Genomic DNA, 24,579 nt, shown 5'->3' with positions numbered 1-24,579 from the left:
TGGGAGGCTGAGGCACAAGTGCTTTGAACTCCAAGCCAAACTGAAGTTAAAGACACACACACACACACACACACACACACACACACACACAAAGATATTCAAATGAATTAATACCCATCCCCCTCCTTTTGTTTCTCTGTGTAGTCTTGGCTGTTGTGAGCTCACGATCCCTATTCTTTTTTTTTTTTTATTTTCGAGACACAATCCCTATTCTTTTTTTTTTTTTTTTGATTCTGATTTTCGAGACACAATCCCTATTAATAGAAAACAAAGGGCCTGGGTGTGGTGGTACGCGTTGGTAATCCTAGCTATTGGCAGGAAGAGACAGGGAAATCAGAAATTTGGGGTCTTCCTTGGCTGCAGTCAGTCTGGGGTTATCTTGGGCAATATGGGACAAAGAAATAAAAGAAGGAAGGAGGGCAGGAGATTGACAAACCAACTGATAAAAACCTCCACACAACTGTCGAGGACCCCTAAAAACATTAGCGTATTTGGTTGAAAAACCTCTGCTCTGACTTCTTTAAAGGCCCCAATACCCGCGATAGTCTCAGTGGTTTTTTGTTTGTTTGTTTGTTTTTTGTTTTGTTTTTCAAGACAGGGTTTCTCTGTAGCTTTGGAGCCTGTTCTGGAACTCACTTTGTAGACCAGGTTGGGCTCGAACTCACGGAGATCCACCTGCCGCTGCCTCCCGAGCGCTGAGATTAAAGGTGTGCGCCACCACTGCCCGGCTAGTCTTGGGCTTTAAGTGCAGGACTGGCCTCAAAATTCACCGTTCAACGTTGGGGAATACAAACTAATCCAGACATTCAGTGAGAAATCCCCAGCTCCCGCCCGAGGCGGACGCATGCGCTCTTACACTCTCCGAGGGAGGCGGGGCGTGGAGATTGACAGGGCACTCGGCCTGTCGGGCCCAGTCCCGCCTTCCTCCCGGATCCGGCGCGGACGCCATGGTGAGGTACAAGCACAGGTAAGAAGCGCCCTCCCCGAGCCCTCGCGGCGGGGTCGCGTGCCACGGCCGCGCTCACCGCTGCCGTCCGCCGCAGGTACCTCCTGTGCGAGCTAGTGTCAGAGGACGCGCGCTGCCGCCTGAGCCTGGACGACCGCGTGCTCGGCGGCCTCGTCCGCGACACCATCGCCCGGGTGCACGGGACCTTCGGCGCTGCTGCCTGCTCGGTGGGCTTTGCAGGTACAGGGGCCCTGCAGCCGGGGCGAGGGAGTTGAAGTTACTAGGCTAACTGAAGATGTAGAATCCTTGTAAGAGCTATGATTTGACAGGTCACGTCAGCACGTTTTAAAATGTCAGATTTATCCCTTTTTAAAAGTTTAAAGCGCCTCTGACGGACGAGTGTGCAGGAATTCTAAGGAAAAGCCTTTTTTCTCCGAATGCCACATTTCAGCCCTTTACGGTACTTGAATTCTGCAGATTAAATACGGTGGAGTTTCTCTCTCACTCCATTCATTGACCTGAGTGGTCAGTGACTGCTTGACATTGGAAGGTCTGTCCTAAAATTCCCTTTCAAGCTGCGCACTGTGGCCATGAATTTGTCGTAGCACTCGGGAGGCAGAGAGTGGTTGTAGTCCAGCCAGGATGACATAATGGGGCCGTATCGAAGGAAAAACAAAACCTTTCAAGGTTTTCAGTGGACCAGGATTCCATTCCCAGCACCACATGGTGACTAACTCTGGTCCCAGAAGATGACAGCTCATACGTGGTGCATATACATACATGCAGGCAAAACATCCCAAAATTTAAAAAATATTACTCAGTGATGCATACTCCCATTGACTTTTGTCTAAAACAGTTCCTGGCACATACTAGGGTTTCCCGTTTTTTTTTTTTTTTTGTTTTTTTTTTTTTTTTGGTTTTTCGAGACAGGGTTTCTCTGTGGCTTTGGAGCCTGTCCTGGAACTAGCTCTGTAGACCAGGCTGGTCTCGAACTCACAGAGATCCGCCTGCCTCTGCCTCCCGAGTGCTGGGATTAAAGGCGTGCGCCACCATCGCCCGGCCCGTTTTTGTTTTTAATTCTGTGAATGGGGAGTTTTCCGATTGTTCCCTTCTCTTCCTACCGTAGTTCGCTACGTCAATGCCTACACTGGAGTAGTGCTACTTCGATGCCGAAAGGAGTTCTACCGGCTTTTGTGGTCAGCTCTCCCTTTCATCACGCATTTGGAGAGCAAAGGACACCGGTACTCGTGTTTTCTCAACACACTGCACGTGGGAGGTAAGAGTGGTGGTAGTTTGTGTACAGTGGCTGTTTTCTTAAGTAATCAGTTCAGAGCTCAGTGGGGACAGTTGCCAAATCTCCTGCTGTCCCACAAGATGGCCTTCCATCCGCCCCTGCCCCCGAAAGACAGCGACTGTTTCACAAACTGTTGTCCACAAAAGCTCTTCATGTGCCAGGTACAATTAGAACCTGTCAGAAATTCCTAATAAGGTACAACCGGAGACAGCTGTTGCCGTTGCTGCAGAATTGCACTGATGAAGGTAAGCAACAGTCGGCCAGGGCAAGCAATGACTGAGGCTCAGCGGGTAAGGTGATGCCCAAGGACATCTTTCTCTCCTCTAGGGGAACGGGAAACCATTAAGAAGTCTTTCTCGATAAGCTGTCTACTGGAGAAAGAGCCGTCCGAAGAGCTCTCAGACATTGCTGGTGAGGACACCACAGAAGCAATAGAATGACCCTGTTTCTAGGCCCGCTTGTGGAATCAGGAAGTTGGAGTTGGCAGCAGCACCCCATAGTTCTCCAAACTATGAGCCAGAGCACAGGTGACCCGTCATGGCTGCCTTTACCATCCATGGTCCTAGAGGCTCTGTACAGACGTTTCCTATGTAACCACTGAGCTGAGTGGGTGGAATAAATATTCTTGGCTTCCAAAACAACATTCCTAAACTACATAAAGTATTTATATAATTCATGCTTGACCAGGTCTCTGTTTTCTATCACACTGGCCTTGAATGTGCTCCTGTGTGGTATTAGATGAATTTTAAATATTCCTAGTCCCTTAATGTAAGAATTCAGGCATGGTGGTACACGCCTTTAATCCCAACACCAGGCTGGCTGAGGTAAGCAGATGTTTTAGGCCAGCCTTGTCTACAGAGTGAGTTCCAGAACAGCCACGGTTAAAGAGAAGTGTTGGGGGTGAGGAAGACTCGTGTGAAGCAGAAATACTGGTGACTAACCACCAACTACAATGACATAATCTAGGGTCGGCTCAGTATATTTTGGGACTGCGGACACCAGGATACCCACCTGACCACTAATCAGGCGGCTTGATAAGAACTGAAGCTTTCAGCTGGCCCCGTGAGGCGGGATAGCACTTGGGAGGATTGCTGGCTTGAATGAGGACGGTTCCCAGATAGCGGGACTGTTTGGGAAGCCTACTATTCCCAGTTAGCTCTCTGCCTCCTTCTCCAGCACCATGTGTGCCTGTCTACTGCCATGCTTTCCGTGACGATTATGGACTCACCCTGTATGGTGCTTTGAATAGGTACGGCCCCTGTAAACTCCTGTTTGCAAGCGTGGCCATAGGGAGCGGCACTATTAGGAGTTGTGGCCTTGTTGGAGGAACTGTGTCACTGCAGCAGCAGGCTTTGAGGTTCCTGTGCCTCAACCTATACCTAGTATGGCTCACAGTTGCTTCCTCCGCCTGTGGATCAAAATATAAAATTCACAGCACCGTATCTGTTGAAGCACTGCCCTGCCATGCTTCTCACCATGAAGATAATAATGGATGAAACCTGAAACTGTAAACCAGCCCCAATTAAATGTTTTCTTTATAAAAGCTGCTGTGGTCATGGTGTCTCTTCACAGCCATAGGAACCCTAAGATATCCTTTATGCCTCCACTAAACAACTGTCACTTAAAAGAAGCTTGGGGGCAGAAGCTAAGAGTACTGATCATTCTTCCTGAGGATCTGGGTTCAATTCCCACACACTCATTCTCACAAACACATGTGAGGTAACTCCAGTTTCAGGAGGATCCAACACACAGACATGCCCGAAGGCAAATTTTTTTTTTTTTTTTTGAAAGCTATTAGGGGGTGTGACAGGGTCCAGAGGTTTCTTGAAGCTTCTCTTAAAGAATCACCAGGCAAAACTCATATATCTAAGTGCAAAGGCTAAGTTACCCTGGGCCTAGCTGCCAGCTGAGATCTGGTCAGAGTAGCCACTTCCTACAAGAAAAACCTCTAATTCTTTTGCTTTTTATTTCTCCTGTAGCCACCCAGCCTTGAGCTCACAGCAGTTCCCTAAGCATAGGTGTTAAACCAGATATAGATATCCTAATCCTGCTTAATCCTAGGCCTCTGGATCTTTGACAAGGAGAATTTAACATATAGGAGAGATTCAACTATTTTAACCGACCACAGAATTGTGCTGGCAAGCCAGGAAGCCCAAACAAGACCACACAGACTTTGGTTGAGAAAATTAACATCTGAATCAAAAAGACAACCTACAGATGAACTAAGGTCAGGAAGATGTCTCTTGTGAGTGTCAATACTTTATTTTGGTGTAAAGACTGGAAGCTGGAAAATACACTGTATTTAAAATTTTCTTGGTTCCCCTCACATTGTGGAACCCCCCTCCCGCCCCAAGCTAATCAATCTGTTCAAACTCAAATACTTAAAAATTACAGCAGCAAAACAAAAGCACAAAAAAGAAACCAGATGGAGAAGGTGCCTGGGTGAGTAGTGTCACTTGGTGTGGACAACCGAGGTGCTGAATAGGAGCTTCTGTTTCTGCTTCTTCCGTTTCTTTCCTCCTCTGTCTTCTGAAAGAAACAGCAGTCTTAGCCCACACCGCCACCCCAGCCTGCTTCTCTCACAGCTGAGTGAGCAGGCTTTGGAATCTCACTGTCACCCCATCCCTGCCTAATGACACGGGTGTCAGGTGAGCACTGAGGTTAATGTCTGCAACCACCCTCAACCAACTCAAGTGTCTACAGCCTAGGGGCTGGAGGGATGGTCCAGTGGTTAGGAGCACTTGTTGCTCTTATAGAACACACAAGACCCAAAGCCTCAATACCGGCAGGAACAGCAGCATATGTGGCTAAGCCTGAGCCCAGTGCTGAGTGAGTTTCCGCCCTTACCAGAGAGAGGGTCTGAAGTAGCTGGTGTGTCCAACTTCATGAAGGCTGCTTCAATAGCTTGGCTGAAGGAATTCTGGAAACTGGGCACAGGAACACGGTCAGAGTTATCACTCTCCCCATCGCTGTCCACAGGGGCAGGAGGAACCAAGCTATTATTCTCATCTAAAAAACAAATGTTAAAATTCTAGAGCTCTTTCTTGTTGAAAGGAGTTGGTCCTAACTTGCCCTTTCCTGCCCAGCTCTCACCTTTCTTTGGAGCGGTTTTGGGCCACACATCTGCTTTTGCTTTCCCGACCCTCAGCATCTGCCAAGTGGGGACAAAAGGGAGAACGTGAACGTCTGACCAATACCTTCCCCAGCATCAGCCCCCAGACTCTCAGCTCCTCTCTAAAGTGTCATGTCTTCTCTGCCACGACTGAAGGGACAGTGGTGTACCCCAAGGGACTTTACTCCTTAGGAAACAGGTGAAGAATACCAAGGATAGCACAAGCGGTGCTTACAGTTTAAATCAGGAATACTATTTCTGATGTTCTTTCCTGTCGTTCTCAACGCACTTCAAATATACCTGAGCTGGCATTGTGGTTTATACCTATAACCCCATATTTGGGTGGCTGAGGCAGGAAAACTACCTACGATTCAAAACCAGTCAGGACTATATGAGTTTAAGGCTAGTATGGAGCCTAGAGATGCCAACTCAAAAAAACAAAATTTAGGGGGCTGGAGAGATGGCTCAGAGGTTAAGAGCACTGGCTGCTCTTCCAGAGGTTGAGTTCAATTCCCAGCAACCACATGGTGGCTCACAACCATTGATAGTAAGATCTAGTGCCCTCTTCTGTGCAGGCAGAACACTGTATATATAATAAATGGATAAATCTTTAAAAAACAAAATTTAGGGTAAGTAGCATATACAGTATACTTTTTCAATTTATTTTTATTTTTTGGAGGTGGGTGCGGGCAGGTCTCCCTACATAGCCCTGGCTGTCCTGTTCTGGAACTTACCGTGTAAACCAGGCTATCCTTAAATTGACAGAAATCTGCCTGACTCTGTTGGGATTAAAGGCATTTGCTACCACACCCAGCCCACCATCCAACTTAACGAAGCATATATATGGATAACTGAGCCTCCTACTCTGTAAAAGCCCAACAGTACTTTTTACCCCTTGTTACTTTCCAAATATCTCAATTATCACTGTTTAGATGTGGCCACAGACCGCATCTTACTTAAGTATAGTAAGTCACAACAGTCCCTCTGCCCTTAAGGAACTGTCTTCGTTTACATGGTAAGGCCAGCTCTAACTGTGGTCACTGTATGTATCCTACCAGTGTTTGTTCCTGTTTTAATAGCCTGGGCTGAGCTGGAACTTGTACTGGGATTATAGGCATGGGCTTCTGCACTGAGGAAACCACAGAGGATCTCTCTACTCCACTCTACCCACACCCAGCATAGGGTTCAAGCGGGCCTGCCTTAAGTTAAAGCTTGTGTCCCAAAGCGTGACACGAATATTCAGGATAAGTTGTGGTGCTAGCAAGTGCTAGTTTCCCTGGGTAATGTTTCTTGTTGTTGAGGGTCTTCTATACCCCAAGGCTGGTCTTGAATTCTTGATCCTCCTGTCTACCTCCTAAGTGCTGGGATTTCAGGCATGCTCTTAAGTAACCTTTATCTTTTACTGTGGTGATCTTCCTAGAGTTCATGATTTTTAAATCTGAATATTATGACATCTGATTCTACCTTTTTAAAAAATGGTGCTGGGGTTCAAACCCAGGGCTGGACTCATTTTTAAAAGACACTTTGAATGCATCACCAATATTTATTCTCCAAGAAATATTTATGTGTTTAATCTTAAACTAGTCATGAGTAAACAGACAAATCTAAACTATAAGGCCAGGAGTGGTGGTGCACACCTGCAATGCCAGCACTCAGGAGGCTGAGGCTTGAGAATCTGAAGTTCAAAGCCAGCCTGAGTTAGATGGCAAAACTACAAACTGGTCTGGATGTTTCAAAACCACTCATTCAAGGGGAACAAGACTATAATGGCCCAAAAGAGGCTGAAGACACTTAAAAACTAGATGTAAGGAATCTCTGAGAGCATCCTGAACTGAGAATGAGGAAGGACACTGGAACAAGTGGGGAGAGAGCAATATCCTGGAGTATTAGACATGGTAACCACTGCATTTACTGGATGTGACATTGGTTGTTCAGAGAAAATACTACTGTCCTCAATATGCCTCTTCTGGGTATGGAATGAAATGCCACTGTGGTATCTGCAGCACTCTACACAGAAAAGAGAAAGCATCCTGGCTCAGGATCACTCAGACTGAGCTATGCTGCGAGTTACAGAACAGCCTGCACTCCTATGCGAGACCTTTCCCAAACAAAACAAAAAACCCACAACCACAGGGGGAGAGAAGGGGGAAAAGAAGAAAAAACACAATTTGTGACTCCAGGTAAAATATAATGTTTGTGATATTATTCTTTCAGCTTTTCAAAAGTAAAACTGAAGGCCGGGCGGTGGTGGCGCACGCCTTTAATCCCAGCACTTGGGAGGCAGAGGCAGGTGGATCTCTGTGAGTTCGAGACCAGCCTGGTCTACAAGAGCTAGTTCCAGGACAGGCTCCAAAGCCACAGAGAAACCCTGTCTCGAAAAACCAAAAAAGTAAAACTGAGAAGAAAGAAGTAGTATCAGTAAAACAGTTTCCAACAACTTAGCTGGGTCACTAATAACCCCTCTGAGGCAGGGGGATTCAAAGTTCAAGGTCACTCTTGCTCTACAGAGCTAGTTTGAATGAGATCCCAGCTAAAGGAAGCATATAAAATAAAGCAAATGCCTATAATCCCAGTACCAAAAAGGCCATGATACGAAAATACAAATTCAACACCTCAGTCTGGCTTACCACGCCGTTTAATTCTGGTCTACGCTTTAGCACAGACGACCATTATTATCAAGTACGACCATTATTATCAAGTAGACAGTCTTCATCTTTTTCCTTTCGAAGGTGTACTCATAACCATCCTCCTTAATCTAGTGCAGCAGCTAATGGCACGAAGCATTTACCATCAAATCTATCTTTTATTTACTTTCAACTCAGGAGTTTACCAGATGTGACCTCATTGTAAACTGAGAAGCAGCTAGACGATTGGGTCCCAACCTTCCTAATGCTTCAACTCTAACACAGTTCCTCATGGTGTGGTGACCTCCAACCATAACAATATTTTTGCTGCTACTTCATAACTGTAATTTTGCTACTGTTGTGAATTGTACTGTAAATATCTGATCTGCGAACTCCAGGTTAAGAACTAATGATCTAGACTAAAGCATTATTATTAAAGATTCTAAGGTCTGGCTTCCTGTGAAGCTGTCCGCCCACCTGTCTCAGATCGACAATGTGTTTGCTTGTTGTCTTCCTACCTGACCACCAAGGGATGTGGCGGTGGCTAGTTACAGGGTAACCAGGACGACCTTTCCCTCTCAAGATGTAGAGACTTCAGTGTACATTATATAAATACTACTCACACCCAAGGTCCTAGAACCAGCTGAGATTAACTGATGCCGCCCCTCACCTAGGACACTGTCCACTTTCTAACAATTTAATAATCTTAATTAAAACTTGGATTCTCAATAACTAGTAAGAACTCTGTTCTTGAGAAAGTCCCCCACCATAGTGCATCTGACGAGCAATCCAACTGGTGGTTGGCTGCCCTCTCCATGCATCTGCCCTCAGCTACTTCTTGCTGCTTAAAGTTCCACTACGCAGGAAGCTCTTACCCAGCAGGAGGCTCTCTGCCCAGCTGTACTAGGCTGAGGGGCAAAGATCCCTGGATGAAGTTCCCAGACAAGCAGCAGAGCTCATGTGGGCAAAAGATTTACCTGGGCAAAGGAAAGGAAGGGAGAGTCTTCTTCCAGACTCCCAACGCAGAAGGAGGGACTGCCCTGACTGGTAGTGGGTGACAAAGGGGTCAGCAGAAAGTCTGAAAGGGAATCAAAGACCTCATTACATGAGTTATGTTCCAAAGAATGAGCATCCTCTTAACAATAGCCATGAAAGCCAGGCATAGCAACACATGCCTGTAACCCCACAACCCTGAAGGCTAAGGCAGGAGGGTGTTTGATGTCAGCTCTGGCAATGTAGTGAGTTCCAGATCAGCCTGGCTTGAGAGCACAACCTTACCTCAGAGAGGGAGGGAAAGAGGGAGAGAAGGAAAGACTAAGTCAGGGCTGTATAACAAAAGGTAATCCTTGATTCAAGTGGTTTTTTTTTTTAAATATTTATTATGTATAAGATATTGTCGCCAGGCGGTGGTGGCGCACGCCTTTAATCCCAGCACTTGGGAGGCAGAGGCAGACGGATCTTGGTGAGTTCGAGGCCAGCCTGGTCTAGAAGAGCTAGTTCCAGGACAGGAACCAAAAAGCTACAGAGAAACCCTGTCTCGAAAAATCAAAAAAAAAAAAAAAAAAAAAGATATTGTCTGCACATATGCCTGCAGGCCAGAAGAGGGCACCAGATCTCATTACAGATGGTCGTGAGCCACCATGTGGTTGCTAGGAATTGAATTCAGGACCCCTGGAAGAGCAGCCAGTGCTCTTAACCGCGCCGAGCCATCTCTCCAACCCAATTCAAGTGTTTTAATTCTGACATGTTCTTACACAACAAAAACACTGTACATCAACCTACACCATGAACAGAGAAGGGATTTCTTCAAGTCACTGCAACACTGGGATGCAGCCCTTCCCTGGAAAGTGTTTACACTGTCCACACAGGCTGGCTCTCAAGCTAGGGTTGCTCCTGACTGTAATCCTAGCGCTTGGTAAATTGAGGCAGGTGCATCGTGAGTTCAAAGTCAGTCTGGGCTACATAGCAAGCCTGTCTCAAAATATAAAAACAAAAGGCTGGCTCTCAAAGATTAGTTGTTTGCTATTGACTGGTTTTATGCATCCAGATCCTCCTTCATGGCCGGCCACCGTGACATGGAAATACTCAGGATTTAAGACACACCAAGTTAGTCTTCCTCTCAAGAGTCCTAAGTAGTATTCTGTCCGTTCTCACACATCAGTCTCCACTGGTCCAGGGACTGCTAGGCAAGGGCACATGTCTCTCCTAGTAGCAGGCTTCCACACTAACCCAACATTAGTTGGCAGTTTCACTCTGAGGACCAAACTACTCTTCCTGATGCCTTAGAAGCCCAGAATTGCAAAACAAAACAAAACCTGTCAGATGAAAACACCCTCTACCCCTCCGTTAGTGTAACTGGTGAGTCACAGCATTCTTTCATGTAGCAATTTCCTTCCAGTTAACTGGAAAAGCATCATAGTTAGACTGTCCTCAAGAACCAAGGTCTAGCCCCAGTTCCTACCACTAAAGTTCCTGTACATTATTAGTCTCGGGATCTATGCTGGCTAGTTTTTATGTCAACTTTACACACAAAGGTCACCTAGGAAGTAGGACTCTTAACTCCATTGAAGCAATAGCTTCCTAAGAATGGCCTATAGGTAAGTCTGTAGGACACTGATGACTGATGTGGAAAGGCCCAGTGTACCACAGCAGGTGGCCCACATACAGCCCATAAACAAATTTTAAATGAACCATTTCCTACTGTCCATTTAGTAATCTTATCTTTCCCCTAATTACAATCAATATTATAACAGACAGTAATAAACATGCTCAAACGTGAAAACTAGAAGAGGAAAATAAAACAAAAACAAAACCCAGAGCAGATGGGTCCGAGGAAATAAACTGCTCTGAGGTTGAGAAGCCAACAAGGTCTAAGCCAGCATAACCAACAGGCAAGGGCGATAAAATAACAATCAGTGTAACTCAGGACTATCAACTTTTTCACTTAAATGTCATATTATACCAAGTTGGTTAGAGTTGTAAATTCAGACACCAGGTCTAGGGCATGGAGAGTTGGCTCAGTGGTTAAGAGCACCTGTTCTTGCAGAGGACCTGGGTTTGGCTTCCAGTAACCACACACACATATTTAAAAATTAAATCAAATTAAAGCTCTAGTCAGTAGCAGAATTCACTAAATATCAACTCTTTACCTGCATGAGAACCTGGACTTCTGCTAAGAGGAGAAAGGGAGAGGGCCCCATGGCCCTCTGTGCTGGTGGGACCCAAAGCAGAATCAGAGGAGCAGGAATAGGAATTGAAGGCAGGAAACTGCTGAAGGTTCTCTAGGGGAATGTGGACTTCAGGATCTGCAAAGCAAAGGTTAAATAAGTCCATTACATAACTGTTTGGAATTTTTCTAGAGAGGGGCAATCTGGAGGGCCTAGAGGATGCAAACAATTATGAATCTATGTCTTTGCTTTCAGACAATAATCCATGCTATGTGTAATCCAGCATAAAGGAGGCTGGAACAGTAAGAGCAAATTTAAGGCCATCCTAGGCTATATAAACCAGAGCCGTACCCCCACTCCCTCAAAGCTATGGTGCAAGCCTAGACAGCTTCAGCCCTCAAGAGACAGCTCAAGGTCAGTCAGGTCTACACAGTAAGTAGGTTCAGGCTAAATAGTGAGCTGTTGTCTCAAAAACAAAACACAACAAAAAAACTTTAAATGAAATAAGAAAGAAGAGAAAAAAGACAATAAAACTTTTTTTTGAGGCATTTGTTTTCTTAAAATTTAGGGTGTATACTTGCTACAAGGTTCTAAAAGCCCAAGCATATACTCACATCACTCTACCAAGACAACTTTTATTTGCCATACTACATGGAACCAGGAGAGCTTAGTCCTTTCCCCAGTCCTCAGCTTGTCTGCCCCCACTTTTCTCTGAGACAGGTCTTCTCTGTGTAACAGTCCTACCTGTCCTGGAACTGGCTCTGTAGACCAGGCTGGCCTCAAACTCACAGACACCCACCTGCCTCTACCTCCTGAGTGCTGGGATTAAAGGCATTCACCACCACGCCCAGCATTTTCTTTTTACTTTATCTCTGCATCTAAAGTTTTCAGTCTAAGTCACCAGACCTTGCTCTAGTGCTTGTTTTCTAGTGGATAATGAGGCCCTCGAGTCACATTAATCCCCTGGATTTAGTGACTTATTCTATAGTTAAATCAGAAGATTGTATCTTGATCAACAGAGCTCTCACACCCAAACCCTGCACATGTTTTCCATGGGTCTGAACAGCAGGCAGCTGCCCCAGCACTTTGAACAGCACTCCAATTCCCTACCATGGAACAAATGGCAGAGCATAAGCAAGCAGCCTGGCTTCTGCAAGGAGCCGCATAGATTCACACAGCAAAGCTAAGCAAACACAAGAGCTCTTGAACTTACACCTGCCCTGTCTCTTGTTCTCCTCCATTTCAATTCTGCGCTCTCGGCGTCGCTCCTCTCGAGCCTTCTTTTGGCGCTGACGCTTTCTTTTCTCAATGTCATCTGTGGGTTAGACAAATTGTAAGAAAGCCAGATCACCCATCATTAACTCTTCCTAGATGACTAGTAGCCAGTGGGTCATCTGGCCTAGACGAACGCATCTTGTTTCAGGATATAGCTTAAGCCCTTCCTCCCATACTAGGTTCCCAGTACAAAGAGAAGCAAAACAGTTCTTTCTCACCTGAGAACATCTCGAGAGTTTCCTTAGAGACCACAGGAGGCTGCAGAGCCAGTTCACAGATGCTGAACTCACAGGTGAGTGGCAAGTGAGAGAGATACCTATGGCGCTGTCGAACATCCTACATTGAAAACAGATCCAATGCTCAACAGTTCTTAAGAGCAAAGGATCCCAACCCAACATCACAACAGTATACACACTCAGCACTGTGACTCAGAAGAAGAATGTCACTGTTACTGCTCTTTTGAAAGGCAGATACTATGGGCAACCTACAGGTGGAACATCCATGGGGGGTGGGGATGATGGAGAGATGACTGAGTGGTTAAGAGCACTGGTTGCTCTTCCAGAGGTCCTGAGTTCAATTTCCAGCACCCAACAGTGGCTCACAACCATCTGTAATGGGATTTGATGCCCTTTTCTGGCCTACAGAGCACTCATACCCCCACCAAGCAGGAAAAAAAAAATTCATCAATTCATCAGACTCAGGGTTCCTTGGATTGAGCTGTGAGTAAATTGAGCCCGGTAACAAACTGACCTAAAGCTGGCCATTGTTTCTAACTGTCTAGGGTCCACTATCAGAGAGCAAACAGGGAAAAGCAAAGTGTATGTACTCAATGACAATGAAACAAAAAAGAAGCCTGGAATTGGGAACCACGGATAGAATCAATGTAAAGCAAGACCTACTGAGTGGAACACAAAACCAAAGTCAGTTCACTTAAGTTTCTATTCTTTTTCTGGATTTATTTCATGCAAAGTTTGGGTTTTTTGTTTGTTTTTGTTTTTTTGAGACAGGGTTTCTCTGTAGCTTTGGAGCCTGTGCTGGAACAAGCTCTTGTAGACCAGGCTGGCCTTGAACTCACAAAGATCCACCTGCCTCTGCAACATCACCACCGCCCGTCACCCAAGGATCTTTTATTTTACATCTACAATTCTATAATCAACACAGGCATATTTACTGAATGACAAAAAATTCACGTATGTAAACCAAACTATAATTCAAAGGTACCTTTCAAAACTAAAAACACACTCCTGTCTGTGTGACCAAGCATAAAACACTGAAGGACTTTGGGGTTTTGAACATTTCTCTCAACGGTAAAAATAGAGAAAAGGCGAGGGTGTGGTGGTGCACACTTGGCCAGCCTGGTCTACACAGCAAGTTCTAGCATAGTCAGAGAGCTACATAACAAGATCTTGCCTCAAAAAATAAATAAAAATCAATTTAAGCCGGGCAGTGGTGGCTCACACCTTTAATCCCAGCACTCAGGAGGCAGAAGCAGGCAGATCTCTGTGAGTTTGAGACCAGCCTGGTCTACAAGAGCTTGTTCCAGGAGAGGCTCCAAAGCTACAGAGAAACCCTGTCTCGGAAAAAAAAAAAAAAAATCAATTTAAAGGGGGTGGGTGGGTGGGACAAGAACAAATGCATATGGAATGAAAAAGAAGATACCAATACCCCAATCTCAGAAAATGATCCTGAGAAGCAGGGCAATCCTTCTGACACTGAGACCTGGCACGATCTTAAAGCAGCATCTAACATTTAACACAATTCACTGCACCATCACTAACAAAGAGTGTAAATCAGATCGCAGGATAGAGCTGTAGCTCAGTGACAGAATGTGCCAGCACACACACACTGAGTTGTTACCCAGGACTACAATAAGCTTAAACAAAAAACAATTAAAACAAACCATAGCATTTCTGTGATAGAGGTAGGAAGGACACAAGTTCAGATATCCTTAGCTATAGAGCCTAGGCTGCATGAGACACCCTCTCAAAAAAATTAAAAATGGTCAAGTGTGGTGGCACACACCTTTAATCCCAGCATTTGGTAAGCAGAGGCATAAGGCCAGTCTGTTCTAAATAGCAAGTTTCAGGACAGCTAGGGATATAAAAGAGAAACCCTGCCTCAAAAATAAATAAATGAATAAACAAATAAACCACAACAAACTTATTAAGGGCCCCAAAGGTCTCTATAGTCTTACTCTAGCTAGGCCTACCCCAAAAAGATTAGACTAATGTCACATCCTGCTATTCCCCTCTACAGAAAGCCTTACCTCAGACATGGAATACCCAGCAATCTCTACCACTGTCGCTGAGATCTTCTCTGGGCTCTGCTCCAGGCTGCCATACTCCCGCACGAGGCAGCGCACATTGACAGGGTGCAGGAACATGTGTTGTCCATCCTCCGCTAAAGACAAGAGCTCTGTCACACAAGCCCAGGCCAGCCTTCAGCAGGGACCTCTCCCAGCTAGGCCTGCCTCTCCTACTTGCTGCTGGAAAGCAGTCAGTCAACCCCCAGGATCTGGTAAAGACGCCTCCCCCTGTTCAGAGTACCAGGTCATCCCTTTCAAATACCTCTTAAGGAAACCCAGCCCTCCTCCTGGGGCCCTCACCTTGGTAGAAGTAGTAACAAGGAGAGCTGCTCAGCTGGGTGAAGCCTGGCATAGTGATGGGTTCCTCCTGGCTTGACTCAGTACAAATGGTCCCCTCCCCAAGATTGTCATCTGCTACCTCTGACTCCTCACAGGCTTCTGGCTCAGACACGGCTTCCTCTTCTTCTACCAAAGGGAGAGCAAGAGGACGAGGGGAATCCAGAGAACAAACTTCTGCAGTTTCTTCATCGAAAGCAGACAGATACTCTAGCACACCCTGCTGGAACAAACCATAGGTCAACAGAAAGTACTATGCCCTGTTCCATGAAATGATGTGGCAAAGATAGGCCTAAGATCCCTGGATGCTCATCTGAGCTTTCATGGCCATCCCCATCCTTGGAAAAAGTTGACAGACTTGGTCACAAGGACACAGCCAACAGTCACCATCTCTTCCTACACCAGCCCCACAGCCCACAGCAGTCTTAAGAACGATAGTCACTCAGTTACTGACCTTCCTGGGTTGGAAAACAGACTCCTTCGCCAGGGGAGCCATCAGCACCAGTTGTTCCAGAGCAGCCACAACTCCAGGGACCTCCCCTCTGCCTCCAGCTACTCCAGACAGAGCCTCTTCCCGAATCTAAGACCACCAGAGAAAAGACCAGAAACATACTCATTTTGAAGGTCAAGCAAGTGAGTGATTCTCACGGCTCAAGTTGAAGAATCCCTGTTTTAGAGCATACAGTAGATACCGATTTCTTTCTTTGGCTAATTCAACTTACTCCAAATCTTAACAAGTGTTGCCAAGGCCTGGCAGACAAACCATAATACACTCTCCACAATGTCTCCCAAAACACCTTCATACCTCTAAGTATTTTCCTAGACAAGGACAAAACTAACTTGCTTATTAACTGAGAATACAGCTCAAAAAGAAACCCATTGTGACAATGAGTCAGAAAAAAATTCTGAGCAGTTACTTTTAGCTCTAAAAGAGTCTGAAAGCTCTCAAAGTCAATCCTTCCTTCCTCTTTCCACTTAAATAATGTTTTCAGTCTCCTGGATCTGCGGGAACTTCGTTTTCTGTTCCCAATGACTTACCTTAACCTCCTGGATAGCAGCCTCGATAAAGCAGGACTCAGGAGTGTGCTTCTCCTCTGCAAGCTGCTGCTCCAGCGCTACTTTCTCTTCCAGAACTACTCGGTGCAGCACCTGTTCCTTAGAGGCCAGCAGCAACTTGGAGTACTGGCTGTGCTGTTCATCTGCAAGAAAGGCAATGGATCACAAAAACAGAGCTCTCAGGTGCTGTGACTGAATAAAACTGTCTCTCACATACTTTTTCTTACCTAGGAAAAAATGAGACTAAGTATAACTTCCTGAAAACATTAACAATAATCTTAAACTAAGTTAATTCAAGAAGTTTAAGAAACCAGAAAAAAAGGGCTGGGGAGATGGCTCAGCGGTTAAGAGCACTGGCTGCTCTTCCAGAGGACCCGGGTTCAATTCCCAATACCCACATGGCAGCTCACAACTGTATGTAACTCCAAGATCTGACACCCTCACACAGACATAAATGCAGGAAAAACACCAATATACTTGAGAATAAATAATTTTTAAAAAAATCAGTCTAATATCTACTAATTAGAATATTAAGCCTAACCATAAGGAAATGCTTAGAAAGATGTTTTCTAAGAATGAGGCACTAGTGATGTGAAAAGCACTGTATCGTCCATCTACTGTGTAAGGTCTGGAGACAGCTCAGCAGTTAAAAGCATTTAAATTATTTTAAAAATAAAACACGATCTCTGTGTGTCTGAGGCCAGCCTGTTTTATATAGTCACTTCCAGGACAGCTGGAGCTACATAATGAGATTCTGTCTTGAAAAAGCAAAATCCAGGGCTGGAGAGATGGCTCAGTGGTTAAGAGCACTGGCTGCTCTTCAAGGGGTCCTGAGTTCAATTCCCAGCAACCACATGGTGGCTCACAGCCATCTGTAGTGAGATCTGGTGCCCTCTTCTGGCGTGTAGGCATACATGGAGGCAGAATGTTGTATACATAATAAATCTTTAAAAAAGAAAAAGAAAAATCCTAGAGCCATATAATATACAACATAACAGTTGTCAAACTAGTATAGCTAACCCCAATCTCAAAAGAATGAGTGAGTTGAAGAAGCGTAACATTTGGAGGGTACCTTTAGGAAAAAGACTCATGGATGACTTACTTCCTTACTTCCCCAATACTTTGGTTTTTTGAGACATGAAGCTCAAGATGGCTCCAACTTGCTATAGTCAAGGGTGACCTTGAACTTCTGGTCCTTCAGTCTCAGCCTCCTAAGTGCTAGGATTACAAGTGTGCATAACTCTGGCTCGCTCTTTCCATGTATTTCTGTTCTGTCAGCGCTGGGAGTTGAACCTTTAGATTGTGCATGCTAGGCTGCCCCTGTGCTACATCCCCTGTTTAGGGATAGGTTCTCATTATATGACTAAAACTGGTTTAGCCAAAGGATGGATTTTTATTGTTGCTGTTGTTGTTTTTGAGACAGGATTTCTCTGTCTAGCCCTGTCTGTCCTAAAACTCACCCTGTAGGCCAGAATGGCCTTGAACTCAGAGATCCTCCTGCCTCGAACTCATAGAGATTCATCTGCCTCTGCCTCCCCAGTGCTGGGATAAAAGGTATGCACCCTCTAAATGACTCATGCTCACCTCCTAGATGAATAGGCTGGTCTACATTCATCCACTTGGATTTAGGCAAGGCCACCAACACTCCTTTCTCTCTCTTCATCAGCTGCATTGTAATGGTATCACCCACAGCGTACTGGCGTGACTCTGTGGCAACAACACTGAGACAAAGACATTTAGCAGAGTAAGATGAAGCAGAGTGAGGAGGCAGCAGCAGGCTAGGGTCTAATGACTCTCAGTCTTACCTCTTGAGATCCTTCTTATGCACAGAACTGTAGCAGATGGGACATTTACTCCAGGCTTTCTCACTGAGTGAAAGATAGTGCAGGATGCATGCCCAGCAGAAAATGTGTCCACAGCGGGTTATCTTGGCTGCAGTAGGTGGATAGAGGCATATTGGGCAAGATGGCACTTCATGGCTACAGATGCGCTGAAACACAATGACAGCAGAACATCACTGCTTTCAGAACTGACTCTGGAGAGGCTGAGAAAGTCTCTTGTATCTCACCACTTCTTTACCAGACTGTCTAACAGAAGAGTCAGCTGGAGAGCCAGCTCAGCAATCAGAGCACTTGCTGCTTCACTGTGTGGTCTGAATGAGAATGGCTTCCATGTCATTCCCAGTTAGCTCTGCCTCCGCTTGCTGGGTGTTGTTTTAACATGTAAATTCTCAGCTACTGCTCTAGTACTATGTATGCCTGCTGCTGCGTTCCCCTCCAGGATAGTCATGGTCGTATACTCGGAAACTGTAAGCAAGTGCTCAATTAAACAGTTTCTTCTATAATTCATGTCTCATCACGGCAATAAAAAGACATTGCTCTTGCAGAGGACCCAGATTCAGTTCCCAGCACTCACATATAGCTCATGACCCTCTACAACTCCAGTTCCAGGAGATCTAACACCCCTTTCTGGCCTATACAGGTACCAGGCCTGCACACAGTGTACTTACAAATACATAGGCTCTGGGCAGTGGTGGCACACACCTATAATCCCAGCACTGGGTAGGCAGAGGCAGATGAATCTCTGTGAGTTCGAGGCCAGCCTGGTCTACAAGAGCTAGTTCCAGGACAGGCTCCAAAGCTACAGAGAAACTCTGTCTCAAAAAACAAAAAAAGAATAAATAAAACCTGTTTAATAGTACAAGTGTAAGGATGCACTACACACTTTAAGCAAATTAAAAAAGCCACAATCATGGGTTAATCAAATAGGACAGTTAACCAGACACTTGGAGGGTCTACATTACAGGGGAAATGACATAAATTACAGCATTCCATTTACTTTTTTAGTTCTTCAAGACAGGGTTTCCAGTAGCTATGTAGCCTGTCCTAGAACTCCTTTTGTAGACCAGGCTGGCCTCGAACTCACAGAGATCTGCCTGTCCCTATTTCTGGTGCTGGGATCAAAGGTGTGCAACACCACTACCCGGCTACAATAATTTATTTATTTTTATTTATGAGTAGTGACTAGTGTTTTGCCTGCATGTATGTCTGTGTAAAGAAGTCAGATCCCCCAGAACTGGAGTTACAGACAGTTGTAAGCTGCCATATGGGTGTTGGGAATTGAATCCTGGTCCTTTGGTTCAACAGCTGAGCCACCTCTCTACCCCGGCTACAATTTTTAAAATATGTATTTAGTAGAGGCATAAAAGTTCACATTTAATTTACTGATCAACTTCCAATAGAGTAGTGAAGACCTTCACTTTACGTGTGTTTGCTTTTTAACCAATGTATATAAAATGTTTTTCTTCTAAGGCATTCTATGTAATTCTTAGATGATTGTATAAATTTTTAAAGTAACAGGAGTTCAAATTTGTCAGAATAACATACATAAAAAGTAATAGCACTTATTATTTTAAAGTAACTAGATCATATACCGTTAGGATCAGCAAGGAGACACAAGTTCATAACCTAACCAGAAAAAAAAATGCAGCACGGCTTTGCAGAAAATGCAACCACTTGATAATTTGATACTACTTACAACAAGGGGCTGCCAGTAAAGAAAAGTCTATGCAGTTGAGCTCAGCCTGGGTAGGAAGGTAACGAGAGCTCCTCTAACAGAGTCCTGGTTACAACCTCCTCGGCGAGTGAGTGACAGAAAGGAATGCTTACATACCCTTGGAGCAGAGCTTTCCATATCCCAAGTCCACTTGGTAACTCCAAGAGGAACAAGAAACTGACCTCAGTAAAATATGTGCCATAAGGCTAGTCAAAAAATGATATCCAAGCTAGGCGGTGGTGGTGCACGCCTTTAATCCCAGCACTTGGGAGGCAGAGGCAGGCGGATCTCTGAGTTTGAGGCCAGCCTGGGCTAGAGTAAGTTCCAGTACAGCTAGGGCTTAGGGCTACACAGAGAAAAAACCTGCCTCAAAAAAAAGAAAAGAAAAAGAAGGTGTCCTAAGTTAACACTGCTTGCTAACAGCTTTTCTTCAGCTCTCCCGCTGATTCCGCTCCACTCACCACTTGTTCCACAAAGTCCCAGTTGACTAAGGTGTCAGGGTCAGCAAAATGAGCTGTGTAGTCCTGGTCTTCAGACACCACAAACTGGCAGCTAAAAAAGAACAGGAAAGACATAGGGTATGAAGACTGTCAGAATCACCAGGGCCTCGGCACAAACTCGTCACCTCTCAGAGGCTATCATGATGCTGGTGAAGAGCAGTGGAGGGGGCCAGGCTGTGGCAGCATGACCCCAGACATTAGCCACAGCTCCGAGCCTTGGCTCCATGAAGAGTCTAGACTCATGGGCACATGCCCAAATCCATCAACTATTTCTTCTGCTTCCAAGTCCAGCCAAGTTCCCTGCTGTTCTCCCTTGAACTAAAATTAGCTCAGACTGAGACTTCCTCCCTCAACCCTTGGACCCTATGAATACAGCTCACCTCAGGCAGTAGAAAGCTATTCTCCATCATTTGAGAGCAGTCTGCATTTAAGTACACAATGATGCTTCAGTTTATACCCAAGAGCCAATCTTCTAATGACTCACAAAAGCGGAAAGGAGGGTTAGGGGCAGCTTTCCTGCCTACTCCATCTTTATCAGTTCCTAGCAATGAGCCTTCCTAGAACTTCCTAGAAGGTAACAGTTGGCCTCCACATGTGCACGAGAAACACACAGACATGCTGGAGAGATGCCACTTTAAGAGAAAATACTGCTCTTGTAGAGAACCTGAGTTCGGTTCCTAGCACTCATGTCAGGAGGCTCAAAGCTGTCTAAAACTCCAGTTCTGGGGGAACTGAAAGCCTGTCCCACTTTGAACACCATCATTCATGTGCACACACAGTTTAAAATAAAATCTCTGAAAAACAGGGTGCATATTTTTTTGTTTGCTTATGTTTATTAAATAAAAATAAAGGTTAACATTGTAAGACTTTAAGACAATTCTGAATCCTCTCAGCCTCCGTGCCATAGTGCTTCCCCTCCTTCCCTGGGAACCAAGGACCTAACAGCTACACTCACACGTACTCAGTTCCTGAACAATTACCCATATACGTATGTTTTGGTTCGGTCCCCTGGGAAACGGGGTCAAAATGACCTCTTACCTCATCTGATCTGGCAACAGCTCTCCAGTCAATTATTGGTAATAGCCCTTTCGAATAAGCCAATCAAAATAGTCAAAAAACAACCCCCCTTGCTTCTGTGGGCCCTTTAAAAGTAGGCTGTACCAGCTATTCGGGGTCCCTCGGCTTTCCGAATGCTGGGGGACCCTGTCATGACAGAATTAATAAAATCCTCATGCTTTTGCATCGGCTGTGGTGTATGAGATGGTCTCTGGGGGCGACTCCTCCTTGGTGTTTGGACGCTAGAGTCCAACAACATAAATTTGTGTGTATGGGTGTTTTGCCAGCCTGTGCACCAGCTGAATGTAGTGCCCTCAGGACTAAAAGAGGGCATCAGGCGCCCTGGAACAAGTTACAGATGGCTGTGAGCTGCTATGTGTGTGCTGGGAAAAAAACCTGGGTCCTCACCAGGTGACGACAGCGAATGCCTTTAATCCCAGCACTCGGGAGGCAGAGGCAAGTTTAAGGCCAATCAGGGTTATACAGAAAACCCCTGTGTCAAAAAATAAAACAACAAAACAGGAGTCTGGGTCCTCTAGAACAGAAGCTAGTACTCTTAACCTTGGAGCCACCTCTCCAGCCCCCAGAGTGCTAACTTTGTGCAACCATTTGATCAAAAGTGCTTGGTAACTAGAGTTAAAGCCTTGAGAGAAAAAGCCAAGGCATGTTTCCCACTCACAAAGGTGGCCCCAGCTAGAATCCACAGCCTAAGAAACACTGTATGAACTGCATAAGGGAAAGAACCACAGCACTCAAAGTCAAGTGTCCCCTGCAAAGCATAGGGTCTGTCCAATTAGAGCTGAGGAAACAAACAGTGCTCAACCGCACTGGCCTGTCCAGGAGAGCTCGCCGTGGAAGATCTCTGCTTGCACCTCAGTTCTTCCTCTACTACGCTAAGCACACAAACACTTTAGTCAAAACTGTTCTTCTGCCGGGCGATGGTGGCGCACGCCTTTAATCCCAGCACTCGGGAGGCAGAGGCAGGCGGATCTCTGAGAGTTCGAGACCAGCCTGGTCTACAGAGCTAGTTCCAGGACAGGCTCCAAAACCACAGAGAAACCCTGTCTCGAAAAAAAACCAAAAAAAAAACCTCTTCTTCTTTGGTCCCCCACCCTCCCTGGACCCATGATTTCTTCCCAGTCCAATGCACAGCAAGGCTCAGACCACACACCATTCCTAGCCCCGGAAGTAACACCAAGCACTATGTTCTCTAAGTGCTGAGAACATTCACTCAGAAACATGACAGGAAAAAAAAAGACAACATCAATTTCTTTTCTATTTTTCCCCCATAATAGTTTAGAGGAAGTTTCCTTCACAGAGTTCAACCCATCTAAGTAGGTTCAATTTCATTTTAGGAGTAGAAATACTCACTTGGCCTGTAAAAAAAGTTCCTTGTTAAAAGGCTTATGTCCCCACTTGTTTCTTTTTCCCCAGCTGCCATGTCCACTGCCTTCAAAGTGACCTGCCTGGCCACGGGGTTCAAAGGTGAAATTCAACAAGTGGTTCAGGTTGATCTTCTTAGGGCCAGAGAATTGGGCAGGGCTAAACTCTGCCCGTTGAGCCTCTGCTACCTAGAAAGAATGACAATATTTTAGATTGAAAGAATTTACCAACTGATAGCAGAAATGAACACAATCCTGCTTCCACATGGCTGAAAACAGTAGAACACTGGTTTAAATGCTTGCCTAAGATATGTATGGAAGTGAAAAGAGGAAAATGCCTTTAGTATGTTTAAATGCTTGCCTAAGATATGTATGGAAGTGAAAAGAGGAAAATGCCTTTAGTATGATTTGGGACCTGACTGGTGGTCCCAAAAGAAAAAGCCTGGTGGGGGCTGGTGAGATGGCTCAGTGGTTAAGAGCATTGCCTGCTCTTCCAAAGGTCCTGAGTTCAATTCCCAGCAACCACATGGTGGCTCACAACCATCTGCAATGACGTCTGGTGCCCTCTTCTTGCCTGCAGACATACAGACAGACAGAATGTTGTATACATAATAAATAAATATTAAAAAAATAAAAAAATAATAAAAAAAGAAAAAGCCTGGTATAGCTTGTCTTTCCACCTTTCTAATGTGACAACTAGAAAATCATGCTGCTGAAGCTGGGACATAGTTCAGTGGTAAAACACTGACTAGCATGCACAAGGCCCTGGATTTGATCAGTAGATCTGCTGAAGAAAAAAAAATAATAATAATAATAATAATTCTTCAGGTGTGGTGATACATGCTTTTAATATCATTACTGTTCAAGCCAGTTCCTGGTCTACAAATCTCTAGGCTAGCCAACCTATAGAATGAGACCATTTCAAAAAATAGTACTTGTTTCTGATGCAGAGATTCAATTTCTAGCCACCATATAGCATCTTACAACAGATTCTAACTCTAGTTCCAGAGGATCTGACACCTTCTTTTGGCCTTTTCCAGTATCTGGCACAAAGACTACTGCACAGACATACATGCAGGCAGAGCACTCACACACACAATAATAAACAAATACATGGCTTTGGGGAGGGGGCATGCAGGAGCACTGCATCTGAGGTAGTCTTGCTGTAGAGCCTTGGATCTATGCTCCTGTTTCCCAAACGCTGCCGCTTGCTTTCCACTAGACAGCACCACTCTACAGTTCAGACCATGCTGTTGACAAACGTATCTCTTCACTGTCATACCTGAGCATCACTGGAACCAGAAACTCACTGTGCTCACAATTTTGTTTGGGGTTGTCTATGTTTGAGACAAGTCTCACTATGTAGTCCTGACTTGCTTGGAGCTCTAGAGACCTCAGTCCTCCACCCCACTCCCATTTTTGTCTCTAGACAGAGTAAAATCAGAGGTACATGTATGTGCTTCCACACTTGCTTAATTCCAATTTTTTACCTCTACCCTCAGGTCACTAAAGCAATGATCCAATCTCCCAAATTCCCTTTCCTTATCTGTCTTAGTTCCTAGGATTCCTTCTTCTATCTGCAGAATTTAAACAACAATACCTCCCTACCCCTCAACCCCAGCAGCTCCAGTACAGAAACATGAAGAATACAGTCACACAAGGAAGTCTCAATAGAGTAGCCCCTTACATTGCTAGCAGCCACACTGCAATTACACTTCAGCCCGTTCATCCTAGTCTCCCCCCCCCCCAAAAAAACCCCTTCACCCCTCAAGCTCCCAAACCCACTCTCAGATCACCTTACACTGAGAAAATATGCACCATGAGTTAAGAACACCACAGCCTGCTGCCACGCCCTCTCATTACTGTGGCTGAATCAGCAAGACTCTCATTTATGCCAACCCTGTTGCTTCTTCCTACATGACTAAGTCAAGGGCACTGTGAAGCCCTCAACCATTTTCCCTGAGTGAGTTT

General features: G+C 45.2%; 2 protein-coding genes across 6 annotated transcripts in view; one reads left to right on the top strand and one right to left on the bottom strand.

Annotated features, from left to right (window-relative positions):
* The first annotated feature begins 919 nt into the window (after positions 1–919).
* Pop5 (POP5 homolog, ribonuclease P/MRP subunit) lies at positions 920–3,754 on the top strand. 2 transcript variants are annotated; one of them, XM_057763899.1, is made up of 5 exons: positions 920–967; positions 1,044–1,186; positions 2,073–2,222; positions 2,402–2,485; positions 2,568–3,754. In XM_057763899.1, the coding sequence occupies exons 1-5, from the start codon at positions 948–950 to the stop codon at positions 2,678–2,680; spliced, it is 510 nt and encodes a 169-aa protein (XP_057619882.1). In that variant the 5' UTR covers positions 920–947; the 3' UTR covers positions 2,681–3,754. The 2 variants fall into 2 exon arrangements, with proteins under 2 accessions (XP_057619882.1, XP_057619883.1); XM_057763900.1 differs by lacking the exon at positions 2,402–2,485.
* A 714-nt stretch (positions 3,755–4,468) lies between these two features.
* Positions 4,469–24,579, bottom strand: part of Rnf10 (ring finger protein 10) — a 40,732-nt gene continuing 20,621 nt past the window's right edge. The window contains exons 3-17 of one of the 4 annotated variants that reach the window (XM_057763867.1): positions 22,598–22,797; positions 20,132–20,222; positions 17,921–18,105; positions 17,700–17,836; positions 16,098–16,258; positions 15,514–15,639; positions 15,024–15,282; positions 14,685–14,818; positions 12,637–12,754; positions 12,357–12,458; positions 11,126–11,281; positions 8,954–9,054; positions 5,334–5,391; positions 5,088–5,249; positions 4,469–4,769 (exon numbers count right to left, since the gene is read on the bottom strand). In XM_057763867.1, the coding sequence (XP_057619850.1) occupies positions 4,693–4,769; positions 5,088–5,249; positions 5,334–5,391; positions 8,954–9,054; positions 11,126–11,281; positions 12,357–12,458; positions 12,637–12,754; positions 14,685–14,818; positions 15,024–15,282; positions 15,514–15,639; positions 16,098–16,258; positions 17,700–17,836; positions 17,921–18,105; positions 20,132–20,222; positions 22,598–22,797 (2,067 nt within the window). In that variant the 3' untranslated portion in view covers positions 4,469–4,692. The remainder of the gene's footprint in view (positions 4,770–5,087; positions 5,250–5,333; positions 5,392–8,953; positions 9,055–11,125; positions 11,282–12,356; positions 12,459–12,636; positions 12,755–14,684; positions 14,819–15,023; positions 15,283–15,513; positions 15,640–16,097; positions 16,259–17,699; positions 17,837–17,920; positions 18,106–20,131; positions 20,223–22,597; positions 22,798–24,579) is intronic. The other 3 variants (XM_057763869.1, XM_057763868.1, XM_057763870.1) reach the window with 3 other exon arrangements.

The sequence above is a fragment of the Chionomys nivalis genome, chromosome 3 (genome assembly GCF_950005125.1).
Source record: "Chionomys nivalis chromosome 3, mChiNiv1.1, whole genome shotgun sequence".
Lineage (NCBI taxonomy): Eukaryota > Metazoa > Chordata > Mammalia > Rodentia > Cricetidae > Chionomys > Chionomys nivalis.
Note: the sequence above shows the minus strand (reverse complement) of the source record. Positions and strands in the feature narration are given on the sequence as shown.